Source organism: Punica granatum, chromosome 2 (assembly GCF_007655135.1).
Source record: "Punica granatum isolate Tunisia-2019 chromosome 2, ASM765513v2, whole genome shotgun sequence".
NCBI classification, from domain to species: Eukaryota; Viridiplantae; Streptophyta; class Magnoliopsida; order Myrtales; family Lythraceae; genus Punica; species Punica granatum.
In genome coordinates, this window is record NC_045128.1 from 28,740,522 (window position 1) to 28,761,439 (window position 20,918).

The 20,918-nt window shown below is 38.3% G+C and overlaps 1 protein-coding gene and 1 pseudogene across 1 annotated transcript; one reads left to right on the plus strand and one right to left on the minus strand.

Moving 5' to 3' along the window:
- Positions 1-2,337: 2,337 nt before the first annotated feature.
- Positions 2,338-4,437, plus strand: LOC116195213 (reticuline oxidase-like). Its single transcript, XM_031524208.1, has one exon. The coding sequence runs from the start codon at positions 2,515-2,517 to the stop codon at positions 4,246-4,248; it is 1,734 nt and encodes a 577-aa protein (XP_031380068.1). The 5' UTR covers positions 2,338-2,514; the 3' UTR covers positions 4,249-4,437.
- A 12,054-nt stretch (positions 4,438-16,491) lies between these two features.
- Positions 16,492-20,163, minus strand: LOC116195999 (annotated as a pseudogene).
- Positions 20,164-20,918: the final 755 nt, after the last annotated feature.

The window sequence follows — 20,918 nt, forward strand, 5'->3', positions numbered from 1 at the left end:
AGGCATGTCCTGGGATTAAAAAAAAGTCTAATCTTGTTGGGTATACTTGACAAGCTTGGCTATAAGTACAGGTGCCAAGGTAGTCGTAAGAAACTTGAAGGGCACTTTCCTGGTGATGAATGGACTATTGTCGAAGGGCCTGGATGTTCTGTAAGGAAAAGCTTCAACGACTACAGGTGAGCGCCTAACTCTTGAAGAGTACTTGGAATTATCTGGGAATGGTAGTGACTTGCTCGAGACTGATAAGGTGGGAGAACATAGGTTACACGTGCCTGGTAAGGGCTCGAAATTCCTTATTAGTAATTTGGCTTTTGATGTTCATACTTTGGTCAAGCAGATCGAAAGCACATGCTTAGGACATGCGGAGAAGCTTGGGACGAAGGTGGAGCTTGGATCGAAAGCTTCGGTAACTCAGTTTGGCGTGGAGATTATTCAGAGTAAATCTGAATGGAGGTTGAAATCTCTACGATGGAATAGCTCGTGAGGGTAGGCAGACGAAGTGAGCAGTTGAGACCATGAAATCTCCCTGCTTTATCAATGAATGTTTCTCTTTCCTTGAGGATTTTACCATATATATCCCGGTGTTATTTCTTCTCGTTTCTCGATCTAAATTACTCAAATCGGCACCCTTCCCCAACATAATCCCTATTGACCTTTTCTTTTTCCCGTGTGTGTGCAATATGCCTAAGCATCCTCTAAAATGCTGATGATTTCTCCTTGTTATATATATTAATAAATGGTGTGTTGGACATCGATATCTCATCTTGGTATTGATCGAATTTTTGATATACTTTATGAGTTTTCGCCTATATTTCCATAAAAAGATTAAGATAATTAATTAAAGGGTAAATTACACAAAAAGTATAAGTTTTCATTTTTATCTCAATTTTGGCATGAATTTTCAATTTTGACATAAAAATCCCAACGTTCCTATTGTGTCTCAAATTTGACATGCTATAACAAAATCATCACATTTTCATCATATTTCCGACGTGAATGGTAACGAACCCACGAGCTGCACATGTGGCCGCCACATCAGGCCTCTATTCCTTCAACTCGGGTCAAACGATTTGACCCAAATCAAACCTGACCTGAGGGTGATGGATTTTTGAAATCCAACTCGAAACTAGTTCCCCCGTTTCTTCTCTAACTCACACGAGAACCCTAACATCAACTCTTTCTTCATGTGCTTCCATGGCGAGGACAACGGTGAAGGCTTCACCAGTGATTGAAAACTGCCACCTTCTCCTCAAAAATGCGTAAAAGCATATGGCTGAAAATGATTTGGAAGAAATTCTTCCCTCAAACATGATCAAAGAAGATGATGAGCCAGGTATATTGCAGAAGCTAGGGTTTGGTGAGGGCATAGAGAGGAAGAATTGGGGGATCTAGTGGAAACTAGGGTTCTTGTGCGAGAGAGAGAAGAAATGAGGTTTCAGCTATGATTTGGGGGGATAGCTTTTGGTGGCGTGATGTGCACCTATAAGATCCGTTACGGTACACATGGACAATTTAACATAAAATGTAACGGCTCTGTTACGGCATTTCAAATTTGAGACACAATAGAAATGTTGAGATTTTTTATGTGAAAAGTGATAATTCGCGCAAAAATCGAGACAAAAGTGAAAACTTATATTTTTCCGTGTAATTTACCCTTAATTAAATTATTAGTTTTCATGCATAATTTCTCTCTATCTGCGGAGAAAGTCTTATTTGTAATAAGTTATCACGTGATAATGTTACAAGCTAATAGAGATCTCAATTCATCTTAATTTTTAGCAATATCCTAAAAAAATTACTGTTGATAAAAATAAATTTTCTTATGTGTCTGATGACATAGTGCGACGTGATATGCCAATTACGCACAATATCATGTGGGCAACAATTCAATTCCCTTCATGCAAGTAATCTCTATTTTCCTTTTTCTCAGCTCTGATGTTCGAATATCAATGGGTCACGAAAATCAGTTCGAGCAGGGCCGGTCTATTAAGGAATAAAATTCTCTTAAATTATTGATTTTTTTCATTCACAAGACTCAAATATGAGACTTCGTTTTGGAGAAAAAAAATCTAACACTTTATTTAAGGAAAACGATCGCCGGACTATTTAAATCAATCATGTTATTAATTCTCTTTTTTTAAAAAAAAAATCAAATTTGAATAAGGGTTTTCGAGTCCTTTCCCCTTAACTTATCCATGCGCAAGCAGCCTCAAAACTATGCCAAATTGCATTGCATTTCGTCACTGCTCTTCTCTTGGCACCACCCCCTTATATATTTCTATGTGTAATTGTCCACACACACATAAATTTACATGAAATAAGAAAACTGCCGGCCACGTATTGATTCCTGTTGAAGCATATATAGTCGGAGGGTGGGTGCAGGGCGGACGATTTCAAAGCGGACTCTATTCATTTGTCCTAATCGCAGCCATATGATTCTTCCCCCGTTGAATTATAATATATCCAAACACTCCTCAGTCCCTAACTCAAACCATATCACCAATATTGAACAAAATGAGCAGCAACAGACACAACCGACTCTTCCTCATCATCATTTTCCTTTGCTCTTCTCTAACATGCAGCGGCACCAGCTCATCCAGCGTACAGCAACTCAGCTCGTGCTTGGCCGGGCATGGCGTCGGCAACTTCACTGCGCTGTCTAATGACACGGGGCATTCTGGTAGTGGTAAAGGGGATGACAATCCGTCCACGCTGTACTACAGCCTGCTCAATTTCTCTATCCATAACCTCCGTTTCTCGGGGTCGTCGGTCCCGAAGCCTGCAGTCATAATCCTGCCGGAGAGCCTGGAACAGCTGGTGAGCGCTGTGGGCTGCTGCAGGGATGGCCAGTGGGAGATCAGAGTGAGGTGCGGTGGGCATAGCTATGAGGGGACTTCCTCGGTCGCTGCTGATGGAGCTCCGTTCGTCATCATTGACATGATGAACCTCAACAAGGTCGAGGTGGACATGCAGGCTGAGATGGCATGGGTTGAAGGCGGGGCCACCCTTGGCGAGGTTTACTCGGCCATCGCTGAAGCTAGCCCGCATCACGGGTTCTCTGCTGGGTCCTGCCCCACTGTCGGTGTCGGTGGGCACATTAGTGGAGGTGGGTTCGGCTTGCTGTCCCGGAAATATGGCCTGGCCGCTGATAATGTGGAGGATGCGCTCCTGGTAGACTCAAGCGGGCAGTTGTTTGACCGGAGGACTATGGGAGAGGACGTCTTCTGGGCCATCCGAGGAGGTGGAGGCGGCATTTGGGGGATTGTTTATGCATGGAAGATCAAGCTCTTGCCGGTGCCAAAGACAGTGACAAGTTTCATCATCTCCAGGATGGGAAGGACGGACAACCGAACTGGGAGAGGCAAGTTCATACCGGAACTGGTGAAGAAGTGGCAGTACGTAGCTCCCAGCTTAGGTGATGACTTCTACTTATCGGTTTTTGTCGGTGCCAACCTGCATGAGGCTAGGGAAGCCCCGCAGATATCGGCCACCTTCAAGGGATTCTTCCTGGGTCCAAGAAGGCGAGCCGTTTCGATCATGAACCGGGCATTCCCTGAGTTGGGCCTGACAGAAGAGGATTGCCATGAGATGAGCTGGATCGAGTCGATCCTGTTCTTCTCAGGCCTAGGCGATGGAAGTTCGGTTTCTGACCTCAAGAGCAGGTTCTCAAAGGATAAGCTGTATTTCAAGGCCAAGTCAGACTACATCCGCTCCCCAATCCCCATGAGCGGCATCAACTCAGCTCTCAACATACTCGACAGGGAGCCCAAGGGGTACGTCATATTAGACCCCTATGGAGGCATGATGGACAACATAAGCAACGACTTCATCGCGTTCCCCCACCGGAAAGGCAACCTGTTCACGATTCAGTACCTCGTGGAATGGCACGAGGAGGACGACTGCAACAGTGAGCAGTACATCGAGTGGATCAGAGAGTTCTACGCCTCGATGGCTCCCCACGTCTCAGAGGGCCCAAGGGCCGCCTACATCAACTACATTGACCTCGACCTCGGAGTGATGGGGTTGAAAGTCAATCTCGACGAGGATTGCAAGGATTGCGATGACGTGGACATAGCGAGGCAGTGGGGGGAGAAGTACTTCTTGGGGAACTACGAGAGGTTGGTGAGGGCGAAGACGCTGATCGACCCCAGCAATGTGTTCAGAAATGAACAGGGCATTCCTCCCATGCCCAACCTGAACAAGAGATACGACAGGCACCGCTCCTCCACCCAAGCACATTCAACATAGACATGCATTTTAAGCATCTGAGGTTGGACCGGCGATAAAATTGTTCATATGCACCGAATGTTACATGGAGGACAACGCCTTGGCCGCTTCCTCTTAATATGTTCTTCAATTGAGAGATCGGTGGTCACGTTTTCTTCCATTACTGTTGTAATTTTTGGAAATGATATACAGAGAACAGTTTTTCAGTTACCTGAGTCTCTAGCTGGACTGCTGCAGCAATTTTTTCTCCCCACTTAAAATACCGATCCACTGCTAATAGAGTTTGTTCAGGTCGTTCAATACCTCTTTCAATTAAACAAAGTATGTGATTCGAGTTCTGTGGATAGAAACAAATTTTATGAGAGGGAGAACTTTATCTCTTAGTAGAGGCCCATTAAATTCCGGATACCAGAGGACGCGGAATCACCTTTCCTACCCAACACACCCCTCCCAAAAAAAAAAAAGGGTTAAAAAGAAAAACCATTTGCTTGATAGAGGGGTGTATTGTGGTGGCACTTACCTTACCTAGGAACAAAAAGATTCTAGATTCGAAAGAGCAACAACTGCCCGGGCCTAACCAGCCCACAGAAAATGAGAAATAAAGATGCAACGGAAACAATTGCTGCTATTTTGTATTCATTAGTTGACAATGAATCACTGACTATCACTAGCATCAGCAGGATTCAATCATCACACTGCATCGAGCCTCTCCGCTTCAAATCCTGAAAATTAAATTTAAAAGAAAATCAGATAGGGAAAGAATAACATTAAAAAAAAAATCATGAAAGGTGTTGATCGAGCATGAGAGGTCGATCTTACGGTTTGTAGTCGATGGCAATTAGCTGCAGCTCGGGATCGACAATCTTGTAGAAGGCTGGCTTCGAGAGCTGGAAGGTGCTCTGGCAAGGGGAAGGGCACCGATCCACGATGGTGACATCGACAGAGCCTCTGCACGGGAATTTCTGGCCGGTGCTTGGTGGTCCGATGCATGTCACCTTGAATGTTTTGCCACAGTTTTCCCTTTATTCCATACGGCGTCGCTTGCAGCCGCTACCATTGGCCCTTGTTTGAGCCCTGGACAATCCGAAGCTGCTCCTGCCAAGCAAAAAACCAAGTAGAAATTATTAAACAAAAGGATCGTGCCATACTTCCATAATGACAAGGAAGTAACTTAAACAATGCATTCATTAAGTCATGCCTGCCGGCTAGGCCTATATGTGTATCTTGTAATTTTTGTCGGGCTTTGGCATGCATATATTTAGACTCGTATGTACACATATACATAATGCTAGACCCATCAAAATTAAGAGGATAAAAGTCCAAATATTATTGCCAACCCGAGTTGCCCTCCTATATATATTCTTCGACAACTTAACTAGATCAAAAAGAACATACAAATGATACGCGTACGAGAGCTTTGTAACTTCACGGCACGTATCAATTTTCTCATGAAGAGTCACTAATCATGTTTAACAGATGCAATAATTTTGGGATTTTTCCCCAAATGGCCCATGATTTAAGCGTTTTGTCAAATCTATCCTTTTTTTTGTCAGATATATCTCATGGTTTACATTTTGTTCGAAATCTATCCCACCGTTTTTGTTGTTCGTTAATGAAACGTTAGTAGGCTCCAAATCTATCCCATGGTTTCAATTTTGTCCCAAATCTATTATATAATTTTAATTATTTCCTCAAAATTATCTCATGATTTTAATTTTTTCTCAAATCTATCCCGAATAAAAGGGTTACTGTAGCAAAACCGTTAGAGGTTGACGGAAATATAATGGTGTGATAGATTTGAAACAAAATGTAAACCATGTGATATAACTGATAAAAAAAGTATGGGATAAATTTGACAAAACGCGTAAACCATGAGTCATTTGGGATAAAAATCCCAATAATTTAAAGCATAACATTTATATATTGAATAGAGTACTGACGTATCCAGCAAAAAAATATCATAAAATAAAAAAGAGTACTTACGTGTATGAGGGGTGTAGAAAGTAGCATTTCCTGGCTCTGCTAAAGCCAATGGGAGAAACACTGAAAATATTGTGCCGACTATGAACAAAATCCTAATCTCCATGGCCATCTCTCTGCCCTCTTTTCTATCAAATTTTTCTATGGACTAGATTGGCTTATTTTGTCCCTATATATAGGAGACTTTGGCCATGGAAAATATAAATATAAATAGGACATATGTGACATGCGAGATCCAGCTCATTTGTTCCAATTCTAGACATAGTTGCCTTAAATCTTGTCGAGATTAATTTAGACATCAACAGGTTTCTATTTTTTGTATTATTGGAATTTATTTAAATCAAAGAAGACTAGATTATATTGGGCAATTCTTCGGTCCAGAAGCTAAATATTCTGTCGGGATCCCTATATGAAATGTACGAAAACATTTCGTATGGAACGCAATGACTGAATTTTCAAACGCTTCTTCTCAAATTATATTTTCTTGCTACGTGCAATATCTATGTAGAAAATCGGGAAATTATATTTTGGACATTTCTTACAAACATGGAACAACACTGCTGACATTATTAGATCACAAAGTTTGATTGGTCCACTTGGATATTAAGAATTTAATGTCTTCACATTCTAATTTGTCAACTTATTACCAACTAGTCCGATGCAACCAAAATTTGTGGGAGAATCCTACCGAAAAAGAAATCATCTTACCAAAAACAAAACGCAGGAGATGATTTTATTACTAAACATTATGGAATTAGAGTTAGTAATCGTTCTTTTGTCTTTGATTTCTTTTTGTTTTTTCCTTACCAACATGAATTAGTTTAAGTGATTCGACGTTTATTCCCTTTAAATAGGGCATCAAGTTCAAGTTTTTTAAATGACGAAAATACATGTGCATGAAGAGTTTTACCCTTAGTAGACCGATCCGACTCAAACTAGATTAGTCGGGGCTCACTGGGTTTCCTGATACAATGGTAAGCACTGAAAAGTTCATTTTTTTCTTTGTTTTTTGGCCATTTTATATTATGAAAAATTCAAGAAATCTTTATGAAATTTTCTTTTCATATTTTTTTATATCCTTCAAAAATTGTAAGTATGTTGTAATCATTTTCTAAATAATTAAATCATAATTCCTGTAATTCTTGTAATTCTTGTGTTCATGTTTTCCTACTTGTCGATTTCTTTTTTCTTTTTTTTGGGTAATGTATTTGTCGATTTCTTTCATTGCTTTTAAGTTACAAATTTGCCTCACAATATTTGCATATAATCCTGAATGATTAAGATGTATCGACATGATTAGAGGAAAAAAACTAAAACTTATAGCAAAATAAATCGATAAAAAATAGCGTGTGATACCATCATTTTTTTTGGACGAGAGACGGGCTGAAGCCAAAATAAATCACATAATGTGAAGATGATTATTATAATCAAGTTCTTTAATCACCAAAAATGATCAGTAATTAAGTAAACTAGCCAGAAGTTTGGCAAACTAAACGGGTTTCAACTTTGTAGCTAACTCAAATTTAATTAACTAATATTTGCCAAAATGGACAAGAAAAGAAAGTCACGATCACAAAATTAACGCTCATAAAATTTTAAAATTTGATGAATTACTTATATATATATATATACACACACTATATCTAATTAATAGTTTCTTCTTATATGTGCTTGTGTTTATATCTTACCTTGTCGTCCTTTTTTGGGCTCGATATTTTTCCAGTGAATTCTTGTCCCACAGGTGAGCCTCAAATTTCCCCGTCGATCTATGCCTGAATTAATAAATAAATAATTTCACTAAATTACTGGGTCCCCTTATAAAAAAATAAAACAAAACAAAGAAGGAACATAAAAAATAAGAATAAAATAAGATTATATTATTTCGCATTTTTAATCACGATTTTCATCAAAGATGATGTGATGATGAGCGAATTGTTCTAAATGGTTAACCCATATTTGATGTAATACAATTTATGATAAATTTAGATTGGGGACATACATTCTGCATTACAGAAAGGAGACACGTGTTATAGGGTTTCAGATCTACACCTTAATACCGCATTAACAAATTTTTAAATAATTACAACCGACTATTTCACAATATTAATCTTGTTAGAAGAGAGGCTGATTTATTATTTATTGCATATTTGCCGCATAAATAATTTATTTTGGTATCGCAAAACTAATGAATTAAAAATGAACAAATTGAGAGGAAGAATAAATAAACACAATTACTCCTCTGTTAACAAAGCTTATCTTCTTAGTTAATATTCCACTAGTATCAGCATTTTCTTGGATTTAACTCGGCCAATTGATCAGTATGACCAATAATATCAGATCCAACACGTGCAGAAATAGAAGATGGATCAGAAGAAGAAGATGATGGAGAAACCTTTGGCCTCCTCATTGAAAATTTTCTCCTATCAGGCGTCAGATTTGCAACCTTAAACTTTCAAAGTGTAGACATTGAATTGCATTGATACGATATATGTATAGACTCGATAAAGTGCTAGCTAGACAACTTCTTCGATTGGTAGGTCGGATACTAGGTTGGAGTTCGGGGATAAAATTCAAAACCAGGAACACAAAATGAAGAATATTTACGCTTTTATTGATCAGAAGCAGTCACGCTACCAATTGAAAGGAAAGTGTCCTCTGTTAAGTTTTTAGAGGTTTATATGTCATTTACTCTTCTTCTTCTTTTTTCGTGGGTTTAAGTTCATTAGGATTGAAAAGAACAGATTGGATGGGGTTGGTTTTTGCACACAAATTGATAGACTATTTTGTAAAGAAAGTAGTAAGATGCAAAATATAACCAATTAAAAGCCAAAACGTGTCTGCTGCAATAGTTTCCTCGTTGTTACATTAAAACCCTTGCTTCATTTGAAAAAATTATATAATTGTTATTTTCAGTAATTGATGACACATTGAGGAACTAGAATTCTGAATGAGTTTTTGAAATCAGCTTTCCCTTGTTCGAATTAGAGTTTGTTTAGGAGTGCGGTGGGAGATTCCATAATCACTTTTACTTATACTTTTAAGCAGTTTTGGTGTTTGGTGAGAGTTTTTAAAACCATGATTTGGGTTGAAATTGCGATTGCAAATGTGATTTTCTCAAGCATGTTAATAGGTACTTATGAAATCTGTTTTTGCTTATTCTGTTTCAAGTATTAATAATTACTTTTGTTTTTTTTTTACTTTCATCAATTTGCAATTGGTACCTCCAAATCGTTTTTGCTTATTCTAAATTCAGCACTTATTTTTTAGAAATTATACTTCCAACGCTTTTATTTCAGCAGCTACACTTGTAAACCAGCCATAGTTTATTTGAATTTAGGTCCGTTGATGTCAAATATACAATTTTATTCATGAAATACACATACAATGTGATTGTTGTATCAGCTTGCCACATCACGCCTTCAGCAAATCGTCGAATTTTAGAGGGTGCACTTGATCTGCTACAACGTAAATAATACATACTTGTATTTTTTTGAAGCACATTAAAGGGTTAGACTAAATCTAATATCTACCTCTCGATACAAGGACTTTTTAGTAAATGTGGAAGATACATGGATCTTTTTGTAATTAATCCACAAAATAATATAAAGCTATTAAAATGGTCCTCGAAGTTTAAATCGGCCACCACTTTGGTCCTCAAAAAGATTTTGCATCAATATGGTCCCTAAACTACAATTCTATCTATCAAAAGGTCTAGCGTAAATTGGAGTATCGGAGATATGATGTGATCTTTTACGTGGATTAACGGCGTCAAAAAATTAATAAAAAACTAGTTGGAGTTCTGGATTGAATTTCTCTTGTTATGATGATGCTATCCGAACAAAAAGTTTTCTTTATTTAGTTGATAAAATGATGATAATTTGAATTCTGTCGAAAGTATTTATGACCTACAAAAAATTATGAATTTCTATAGAAGTTGATTGTAATTTGTAACATGGCACTTGCTTTTTTACTTTAGAAATACTTCTTAAACTCGAGATTTAATTAGTAAACATTTGAACCAAGAAGAGAACTCTATGTGACAAGGTACAAATATTTGTCCACATCGTCTTTTCTAATTTGTGCCTTCCAACGTCCATTGTAGTGATGCCTACGAAGTAATAACAAGAACTTGATGAGACTAAGAGGATACAAAAATTCGTAAAGATCCTAAGACAAAAAATAATATAAAAAAAAGATGTAGAAAAAAAAATTACATTGATATTCTTGCAAGTTGCAATGCTAATATAGGACCGACCAACTCATGAGAGGGTGAGTGATATATGGTCAATCACGTCATGTTATACAGATAAAACATAGCTTCAAACACCTTACTGCCTTTTAAATAGCTTGCCACCCCATGGTGCTTCAAATAGCCTCGGGTAAATCCTTTGCTGCACCTGCGCAGAGTTATGATCAACTCTTCCTTTGTTGTATTTAGCAACTCTTCAATCTCTTTTTCGTACCCATCTATCTGAATTATTCAGAAATGAGATATTAATCAGGACAACTAGAATACAATAGAAAGAAATAAACATAAAAAAGCAAAAATCGAGAATTTACTTACTGGGAAAATCAAGGGGTGTCGAGACCCCAGAGCTTAAGAGCAGCGAGTTCATAGATTCGAGCAATTGCCTCCTCCATATATGCCCCTATTTATACATAAACATATCATTAGTCAAAATAATGTTTATATTGTACGTTTTTCACGCAAAATATGTTTTACTTGTAAATTATTTATTGCACATTAGCCACAAAAATAATTTATTTCCTAATATCCAAAATGAGAATCCCAAAACTAGTGAATTAATTCACTAAAACCCCACAAATGAGAGAGTGAAGATTGAACAATTCCGATTACTCCCCAAGGGATCTTCTCTTCCCATTTATTTAACCGGTATCAATATTTTCTTGGATTTTATCTGATTTTCCCTTTGCCCTAGAGATTTTATTCTTGGGCTTTTCCAATTGATTACCCTGACCAATACTATCACATCCAACACATGGAGAATCAGAGGATGGATCAGAAGAAGAGTGTGATAATGAAACCTTAGGCCTTCTAACAGGCGTTGGATGTGTGACCGCTTAAACTTTCACACAGTATACATCACATCGCGACGATGTGATACATGTATAGACTTGAGAAAGCGCTAGATGAACAACTTCTTCGATTGGTAATTTGGATATTTGAGTACCGGAGTTTGGGATTAAAACTGAAACCTAGGGTTAAAAAAATAAAATAAAATAATTTATTTTATGGGATAAGTATACGGGGTCAAGACCCAAATGTATTAAAAGATAATCAACGGTTATAATATCAAGGTATGGTATCCCCTATAATATCCCAAAAAGAATAAGATCGAGCCCAATTGGAAGGAGAGTGTCCCCTCTTAAAATTTTGGAAGTTTTTATCTCACTTACTCTCTCTCTCTCTTTTAAGGTTTAAATTCATAAGGATGGGAAAAAAATATGGGATGGGGTTGGTTTTTGCACACAAGTTAATAGCCTATTTTCTAAAGAGGGAAACAAGATGCGATACAAGACCTATTAAAAGCTTACACATATCTACTGTAACAGTTTCCTTGTTATTATATTAAAAAACGTTTGCTTCTTTTGAAAATATTATGTGGTTATTACTTGGGATAATTGATGATAGATTGAGGAAAAGGAAATCAGAGTGAGTTTTTGAAATCAATTTTCCCTTGTGGAGAAGGAACGCACCCGGAAATAATTTATTTGAATTTAGGTCAAGGGAAGTCCAATACAATCTTATCCACGAAATATACATAAAATGCGATAGTCGTGTTAGCTCACCACATCACGCCTTCAGCATATCGTCGACTTTTAGATGGTGCACTTGACCTGCTACAACTTAAATAATACATACATGTATTTTCCGGTAGCAAAATAAAAGGTCGGACTAAATCTAATATCTACAACTACATAGGACTTTTTCGTAATTGTGAAAGATACAAGGATCTTTCTGTAATTAAACCACAAAAAACTAGGAGTAAACTATTAAAATGGTCCTCAAAGTTTAAGTAGGTCGACACTTTGGTCCTCAAAAAGATTTTGCCATCAAAATGGTCCCTGAACTATAGTTCCATCTATCAAAATGGTACGACGTTAAGTTGGAGTGACAGTAATATGATGTGGCATTTCAAGTGAACTAACGCGTCAAAAAATTAAGAAAAAATAAATATAATCAAAACGATATTTTTTAGATATATCTTAATTATTTTAAAAAAGTTTTTTATCCTAATTTTTCAATTGAGCGGGGAGAGAGAGCCCTCACCGATGAGGTAAGTGAAGGTGTGGAGGCCTTTGGCGACCTCGTCAGTGGTCATGTTTACTTCCATTACTATTGTAATTTTTGGAAATGATACACAGAGAGAAGAGTTTTTGATTTACCAGAGTCTCTAGCTGCAACGATTTCTCCTCCTCAATTAATTAATACGAATCTAGGTTGGTTAAGATGGCATACGACACTTTTTTTTTTAAGTAAAATTTTGAATTTGAGTATTGTTAATGGAGAAATCCACGATTGGGTTATATATGCAAACCGAAAAAGTAAAAAAAGAAAATCCATTTTGAAAAAGGAGATGTGGCATAGTGACAGACGCCTCGTCTAAGAACCAAGAGATTTTTGATTAGATTATCGTCATTTTCCCGTATAAGGCCCTTATACCTCCTTTGTAACCCAAAAGAAAATTGAAAAACCGATCCATATAGACTTGGTTATGATCATTCTCACTGAGATAGAATGGTCTTGTTAAAAAGGGCAAAAACAAAAAAACAAAAAAACAAAAAAGAGAAAAGTCTTTGAGTTTTACTCACCATCCACAATAAACGTGTAACACTTTGCTGTAAGTGATTTTATGCGAGGATCTGGAGTGAGACAGCTTTCCCGCTTAGAGCTATCTCGATTGAATGGTCACTCATCCACAATGGATGAGACCTAATATTTGCTCCGCTCTGCCGTCCTTTCTTCTTAGAGAGCAATTCGGGATACAGCTGAGCAAGAGACTGGGGGATTTCCATTCAGCACGCTTTCAGGAATTTAAGAAGAGCAGCGACTCTTTCCCCATTTTTTCTCTTGGGGAAACAAATATACAATGGATAGTCCAATATTTAAGAATTTTCGAATTTTGTAGTCCCATCCGAAATATTAGAGGTATTATTTATTGAATGAGGGAAGTTATTAAGGATCGATTAAAGAGTTCTGTCTAATGCTTTCTGTATTTCAGCTGTACACAGATCGCGACCATTTGTCTATAGCTATGGCCTCTCAAATCGATCAAGCGATTCCATTGGAACTTCTCAGGAAGATGCGTATGGACCCGTATAAGGTGTTCAAGTTAGTCATAACCCCATGTAAGTGAGATTGCAAAAACAGAACTCTCTGAACCTTTAAATTCGATGCATGGACAGCAGAATGACTACCATTTATTCAAATGACTACCTTTAAATTCGATGTACCGGCTTCCCAATGGCGACGGAGGCAAAAGGGCGGGTTTCTGGTCTTTGATTTGCAGAGAGAGAGAGAGAGTGAGAGAGGGAGAGACAGAATGGAGAGTGAAGACTAATGCTTCCTAGTTACTTCTCTGTAAATAATGCTTCCTTTCCCTGTTAATATTCCAATAGTATCAACTTTTTCCTGGATTTCCTATACTTTTCATCTGCCCTAGAGATTTTCTACTCGGGCTTGGCAGATTGATCATCATGACCAATACTATCAGATCCAACATATGGAGAATCAGAAGATGGATCTGGAGAAGAAGATGATAATGAAACCTTTGGCCTTCTCATTGGAAATTTTCTCCTATCGGCCGTCATTGGAAATTGAATGAAGAAAATCTTTGATTGGGAGAGTTTTACTCTTAATGGGCTGACCTAGTTTGAATTGGAATAGTCGGGATCTGTTAAGACTTCCAGATACCATAATACATACACCGGAAAGAAAGATCAGTACTTAAGTACATTGGAGTTTGGCAAACTAAACGGGTTTCAACTTGTAGCTAACTGTTCACTAACTTTTAAATTATGCTCTGATACCACTGTTAAACCTCTTGTACTGAGCACTGTCAATATTTTGTGCTAAGAACAGAAAATGAACTCTCTGTTTGATCCTCATAGTAAACCAGCAAAAAACTCAATTTGGAAGAGAGAGAGAGAGTGTTAATTTAAGAGAAAGCAAAAACTGTCTGCATTTCCAATCCTCACTTTTGTAGAAAATGAGCCATCAAACTCCTTGAACAGGCTTCTTTCATTGGTCATGTGGTTTGTGCAACCACTATCCAGGAGCCAACCACTACCTCTAGTACTTGAGGCATAGCAGGATGCAACAAATAAGTGCTCAACTTCTTGTGCTGCTTGAGCTTCATTTTGTTGCTGTGTGCTCTTCTCCTTGCAGAACCTGTCAATATGGCCCATTTTATGACATTTTCTACATTTTACATCTGGCCTTCTCCAGCATCTGTGGTGGGGATGATTGGTTTTCCCACAATGCTTGCAAGTGGTCTGCTTTCCCTTCTTGCTTTGATCTTGAGTACTGGAGCCTTCTGATCTTGCTACTGACTTGAAGCCTTCACCGTCTCCTTTTCTTTGACTCCATTTCTTCCCTTTGCCTGCAGCATTCAACTGCAACTTGGCTTGCAATGCCCCTTCTATGGGCTCTCCTCTCCTTATCATCCTCCTTTGCTCTTGTGCCTGTAATGCACTGAGCAATTCTGCCAATTTTATTTCTGACAGATCCTTTGTGTTCTCTAGAGAAGCTATGGTAGCCTCAAATTTTTCAGGCAGAGAAATCAATATTTTCTGCACAATTCTATCATCCTTTATATCTGTCCCAAGCACCCTTATCTTATCAACAATCTCAATAAGCCTATTTGCATATTCATTCACAGTTTTTGCATCATCCATTTGCTGCCTCTCAAACTCTCTCAAGAGATTCAGCACTTTCATTCCTCTCACCCTCTCATCTCCTTCATACTCAGACTTAAGAAAATCCCAAATAGCTTTAGCTGATCCATGCCTCATTATCCTTGTGAAGATTGTTGGGGAGACAGCTGCAAAAAGACAGGACTTTGCCTTGGCCTTCCTGGTTGTCCTCTCTTTATGGTATTTGATCTGATTCATGGTCGGGTTCTCAGGAAGTGGAGCCACCTCATAGTCATTCTCCACTGCTTCCCATAAATCGCACCCTTCCATGTAAGCAGCCATCTTCATGCCCATACTTGATAATTTTCTCCATCAAACACAGGTGGCGCCATATTAGGGAAGCTACTTGAGCCTGATTCCATCTCCTTCTGGCCTTAAGATCAATTACAGCTCTGATACCAGTTGGATAAATTTTTAAATTAAAATGGGCCTAATTCGTACTCGAACCCATATGCAACCCAAAAGCTTAAGCCAATAGGTTACTGGGCCTTTGTCTTTTATAAACTTCCCATTTTTTTCTTTTCAACCGATGTGAGACATTGTGTCCTCTCACATCACCACTTTTTCTCCAACATCCCGCCCTCACGTGGTATCGTGTCGTCTTACACGGGTCATGTGATCTAAACCAATCGACGGGACCACTTGTGTATACACACTACTTAATCACACCGGCCCTCACTTCGAAGTCCCGACATCGGACACAACGGGTGTCTGCTTGAGGCGCACGCTACGCTTATACTCGAGCCTACGGGTCATACAGACCCGTGCATACACGCACTGCACCGCACTAAGGCCGCCTTACACGCACTACACCGCACTAAGGCGGCCTTACATGCCCAGGATTATAACCATGGGCTCTGATACCACTGTTAAACCTCTTGTACTAAGCACTGTCAGTATTTTGTGCTAAGAACAGAAAATGAACTCTCTGTTTGATCCTCACAGTAAACTAGCAAAAACTCAATTTGGAAGAGAAAGAGAGTGTTAATTTAAGAGAAAGCAAAAACTGTCTGCAACTGATTCATCTGAAAACTTTAGTACAAAAACACAAAGAAAAACAATTAACACTTAAAACATAAAGCTGGAAAATAGCTGCACCTATCGTGCTAAAACTAAGCACCTGAATACAAGCTAACTGATTCCTTAAAAATAGCCACTAAGGAAAAACAAACGATACTGACATTTGACTAACAAAAAAGACAAAAAACAGCTCTGATGCATTTATCTCCAACAGAATTTAATTAACTCAAATTTTCCAAAAGGGCAGTTGGAGTTTGATCAGTATAGAAAAAGTAAAACGAATAATAGCAGCATAGAAGATTATTTATACACGAAATTTACTTCAATGGGAAACTGCCGGGTCACATAATTGACATTGTTATTGTACTGCTGATTGTCCTCCAGCTTCTACATGCATCGGTATTGTTTGATATTCGGAAATGTCTGAAATCAAGCCCTAACTTTTGAAACTCTAAACGTTGGTAGACATAAACTTTATTCCTCTGTTTCATGAAAATTTAGGACGTCATCACAAAAAGCACAGCCGCTTGGAGAAGAAGCATCATCTTTGGGCAACACAGCCATCTTCTCGTCATAACCACTGTCTCCGTCGTTCCTGGTCGGAAAACTAGTCCGGTTCTGATTCTCATTCGATTCGAATATCCAGTCGATGCTGTTCTCCTCTAACCTGCTGTCCTTGAAAAGGTCTGATAATGGGTAGTAATCGTCATCATACCCTGCAGGTGAACTAATGCCGATGGACTGCGGATCCAGACATGGGAAATTGGCGAGCACGACATACTCGGTGCAGAAGTTCTGGTTTGGAAGAAGAAAGCTATCCAACCAGCTTTTGTCCGCAATATTAAAGCCCAGTGCTGGTGAAGGACTTTGGTCAATTTGTTCGCAGGAGGTGCCCGGTCCCTGATGCGGGTGGTTCTGCTGTAGCTGTGTCTGCAGCATCAGGGTCGTTTCATCAATGGGCTGGAATCCGGTTGAGGTCAATACTTGGCCTAAGCAATAGGACTGAAGTGGTGGAATCTGCGGCATCGCCTCTAGGGACATTTCCGAATGGCATGATAGTACATGATCCATGTTGCACGCTTGGAACAGTTGGCATTCCGGTGGGGTTGAGAGGAGCGGTGGTTCGCCACCAATGAGTTGAAGAAGTGAGCCTGCTATGGCTACTTCTTGTGGAAATGATGATGCCAGCGGCGGAGACAGCTGTATTAGTATGTCCTCTGCCACAGCCATTTGTTCAAAGGGTGGCGGCAGCAGCAGTGGCTGAACATACCGGGGATTGGCTGCAGCTGCTTCCTGGCCATGGATGCCGCTTTGGGGTTGTGGCGGTGATGGCTGTCCTGCATCTACTTCTCCTAGCTGGGGCTGATGGAAGCCCAGTAATTCATTGTTCTTGAGGCGGCCAGTGTATAGGCTTTTGTCAAAGTTGGTCACTGCATTGGGTCCTTTCAGCTGTAATGCTGCCAAATCATAAGCCTCCGCGGCCTCCTCTTGTGTTTCTTCCATCCAATATTCAACAAAAAGGAATTAAATTACCAAAAATTAAATGGCGGCGAAAAGATAACGCAAAGTTTAGGAAAATTCTATGGTCCAATCATTCCTTGTAAAGTATCTATCGATAAATGAATTTTCGTATATTTTCAAAGCTTGATCAACCATCTAGTAGATGATTGACATCGAATCATAAAATGATAAAAACAAGTCGAATAGGTTATGTTGACATAAAGTGTGTTCTATATGCATGAATTCTTTTCTTACTATGCGATCCTAACCAAAAGTTTTCTCTACTAAGTTGGTAGAACTATGAACATACAGAATTCTGTCGATAGTATTTATGACCAACCAACCAACGATTATAGAGTTTCTATTTAAGTTAAATTGTATGCGGCACTAATTAACTCTATTTACTTATAGAAATATTTCTCAAAATCGAGATTTATTTAAGTAAAATTTTAGAGCAAGAAGATAAAGAGCGGTAATTTACCATATGTGCCCAGGTACAAGTACTTGTCCACATTATCTTTTCTGATTCTTGCCTCCCAACGTCCATTGTAATGATGCCTACGAGTTATACCAAAGAACTGTACTTAATCATATAAATAGGACCCAAATATTCAGAACGATCTTAACATTAAAAAATGACGTAAAAGGTAATTATATTGTTATTCTCTCAAGTCACAATGCTAATGCTAGTATACCAATCAGCTCACATGAGCGGGAGATCACTTAAATATGAATGTTCAACAAATAAAGGTAAGTGAGATACGGTCGATCATGTCATGTTACAGATAAAATATATCACTGCAAACACCTCATTGCCTTTTAGTTACCTTGCCACACCACGGTACTTCGAAGAGCCTCGGGAGAATCCCTTGCTACGCCTGCGCAGAGTAGCTATGTACTCTTCCTTTGTTGTATTTTGCATCTCTTCAATCTCTTTTCTGTACTCATCTCTCTGAATTATTTAGAAATGAGATATTTGTCATGACAATTGGAAAACGACGAGTAAAAAATATAAAAGCAAAAAAAAAATCGAAAATTTATTTACTGGGAAATTCAGAGGTGTGTCGAGGCCCCAAAGCTTAAGAGCAGCGAGGTCATAGATTCGAGCAGCTGCCTCCTCGGTATCATATGCCCCTATTTATACTTAAACATATCATTAGCCAGAAATAATGCATGTTTCTATTTTGATTTTTCAACAAAAAAAAATTGTGTCTTCTGAATTATTCCTTTGGCCAAAATGAATTATGAAACTATTTAACAAATTCAAAAAGAGGAAAATGAGTTTTTTTTTTTACATCATGTATAACAAATAACTTTATATTAAAATTATACTGTGGGGGACTTAATTAAGATGTGACTTACCTAAATACACTACATAGCGAGGCAGACGAAATGTGCACGAATGTGGCAAATCGGTCAGGAGATCATCACAATGGACACAGGAACAAAGTCACAACCATAACAGTGACACTCATAATAGTTGAAAATTTGACGAATTACTTGTATATACATATGTGTGTGTATATTATCAAATGGATAATACGAAATTACCCTGTCGTCCTTTCTTGGCCTCGATATTTTTCCGTGAACTCTTCTTGTCCCACAGGTGAGCCTCAAACTTCCCGGTCCATCTATGCCTGAATTGATCATAAATTTTATTTTAAAAATCAATTATTTCACATTAAATATCATGATTTTCATCGAAGATGATGTGATGATGAGGGATTATTGAGAAAGATAAAGATAATATGCCGATCAATTATTCTAAACGGTTAACCTTATTTGATGCGGCACTACGTATTATATATTTAAATCGGAGATACGCTCTACCCGAAAGAGAGAGAGAAAAAAAAATAAAAAAAGGAGACGTGTGTTACAGGTTTCAGATCTACGTTTTAATGTTGCATTAACAAATTTCTATATAACCACAATCGGCTTTTTTAAATATAAATCTCGTTAGATGATGAGATGAATTTATTATTTATCGCATGTTAGCCGCATAAATAATTTTCATTATTCCGAATTAAGAATCGCCAGACTGATGAGTTAATTCACTAAAACAAAACAAATGAGAGATTAAAGACTGAAGAAACCTGGTGACTCCTCTGAAAACAGAGCTTCTCTTCCCATTTATTCCACTGCTATCAGCATTTTGGTGGATTTTATCAGATTTTTCGTCTGCCCTAGAGATCTTCTTCTTGGGTTTGTCCGATTGATCACTATGACCAATACTATCAGATCCAAAATATGGAGAATCAGAAGAAGAGGATGATAATGAAACCTTAGGCCCTTTCATTGATGATTTTCTCCTTTCAGGCATCGGTTCCACGACCTTGAATTTTCACAGTATATGCCGAATCGTGTTGATACTATATATGTATAGACTCGATGAAGTGCTAGCTAGACAACTTCTTCGATTGGTAGGTCGGATGCTCGGCCGGTGTTCGGGGATAAGATTCAAACCTAGGGTCACAAAATAGAGAGTATTTAATACTTGCATTGCGGAGTAGCCATGCCACCAATTGGGAGGAGAGTGTCCTCTCTTAAGTTTTGGGAAGTTTATATGTCATTTACTCTTTTGTTGTGGGTTTAAGTTCATTAGGATGGGAAAGGAGAGATGTGATGGGGTTGGTTTTGGCACACGACTTGATAGCCTATTTTGTAAAGAAAGTAATAAGATGTGCAACAGAACCAATTGAAAGCCGGTACGTGTCTACTGTAACAGTGTCTTCGCTGTTACATTAAAAACTTGCTTCTTTTGAAAAAATTATATAATTATTACTTGCAATAATTGATGACAGATTGAGGAAAAGGAAATCTGAGTGAGTTGTTGAAATAAACTTTTCCTTTCATAGAAGGAATTTGGTCCGACATTAATTTATTTGAATTTAGGCCTATTGATATCCAATACAATTTTATCCATGAAATATACTTACAATGTGTTTTTTGAATCAGCTTGCCGCGTCACGCCTTCAACATATGGTCAACTTTTAGATGGTGCGCTCTACGTGCTACAACTTAGATAATATACATACATGTATTTTTTGGTAGTAAATAAAAGGTCGGGATGAATCTCATATCTACATCTAGATACAAGGATTTATTCGTAATTGTGGAAGACACAAGGATCTTTTTGTAATAAATCCACAAAAAAACTAAGAGTAAGCTATTGAAATGGTCCTCGAAGTTTAAATCGATCACCACCTTGGTCCTCAAAAGCATTTTGCCATCAGCATGGACCCTGAACTTTAGCT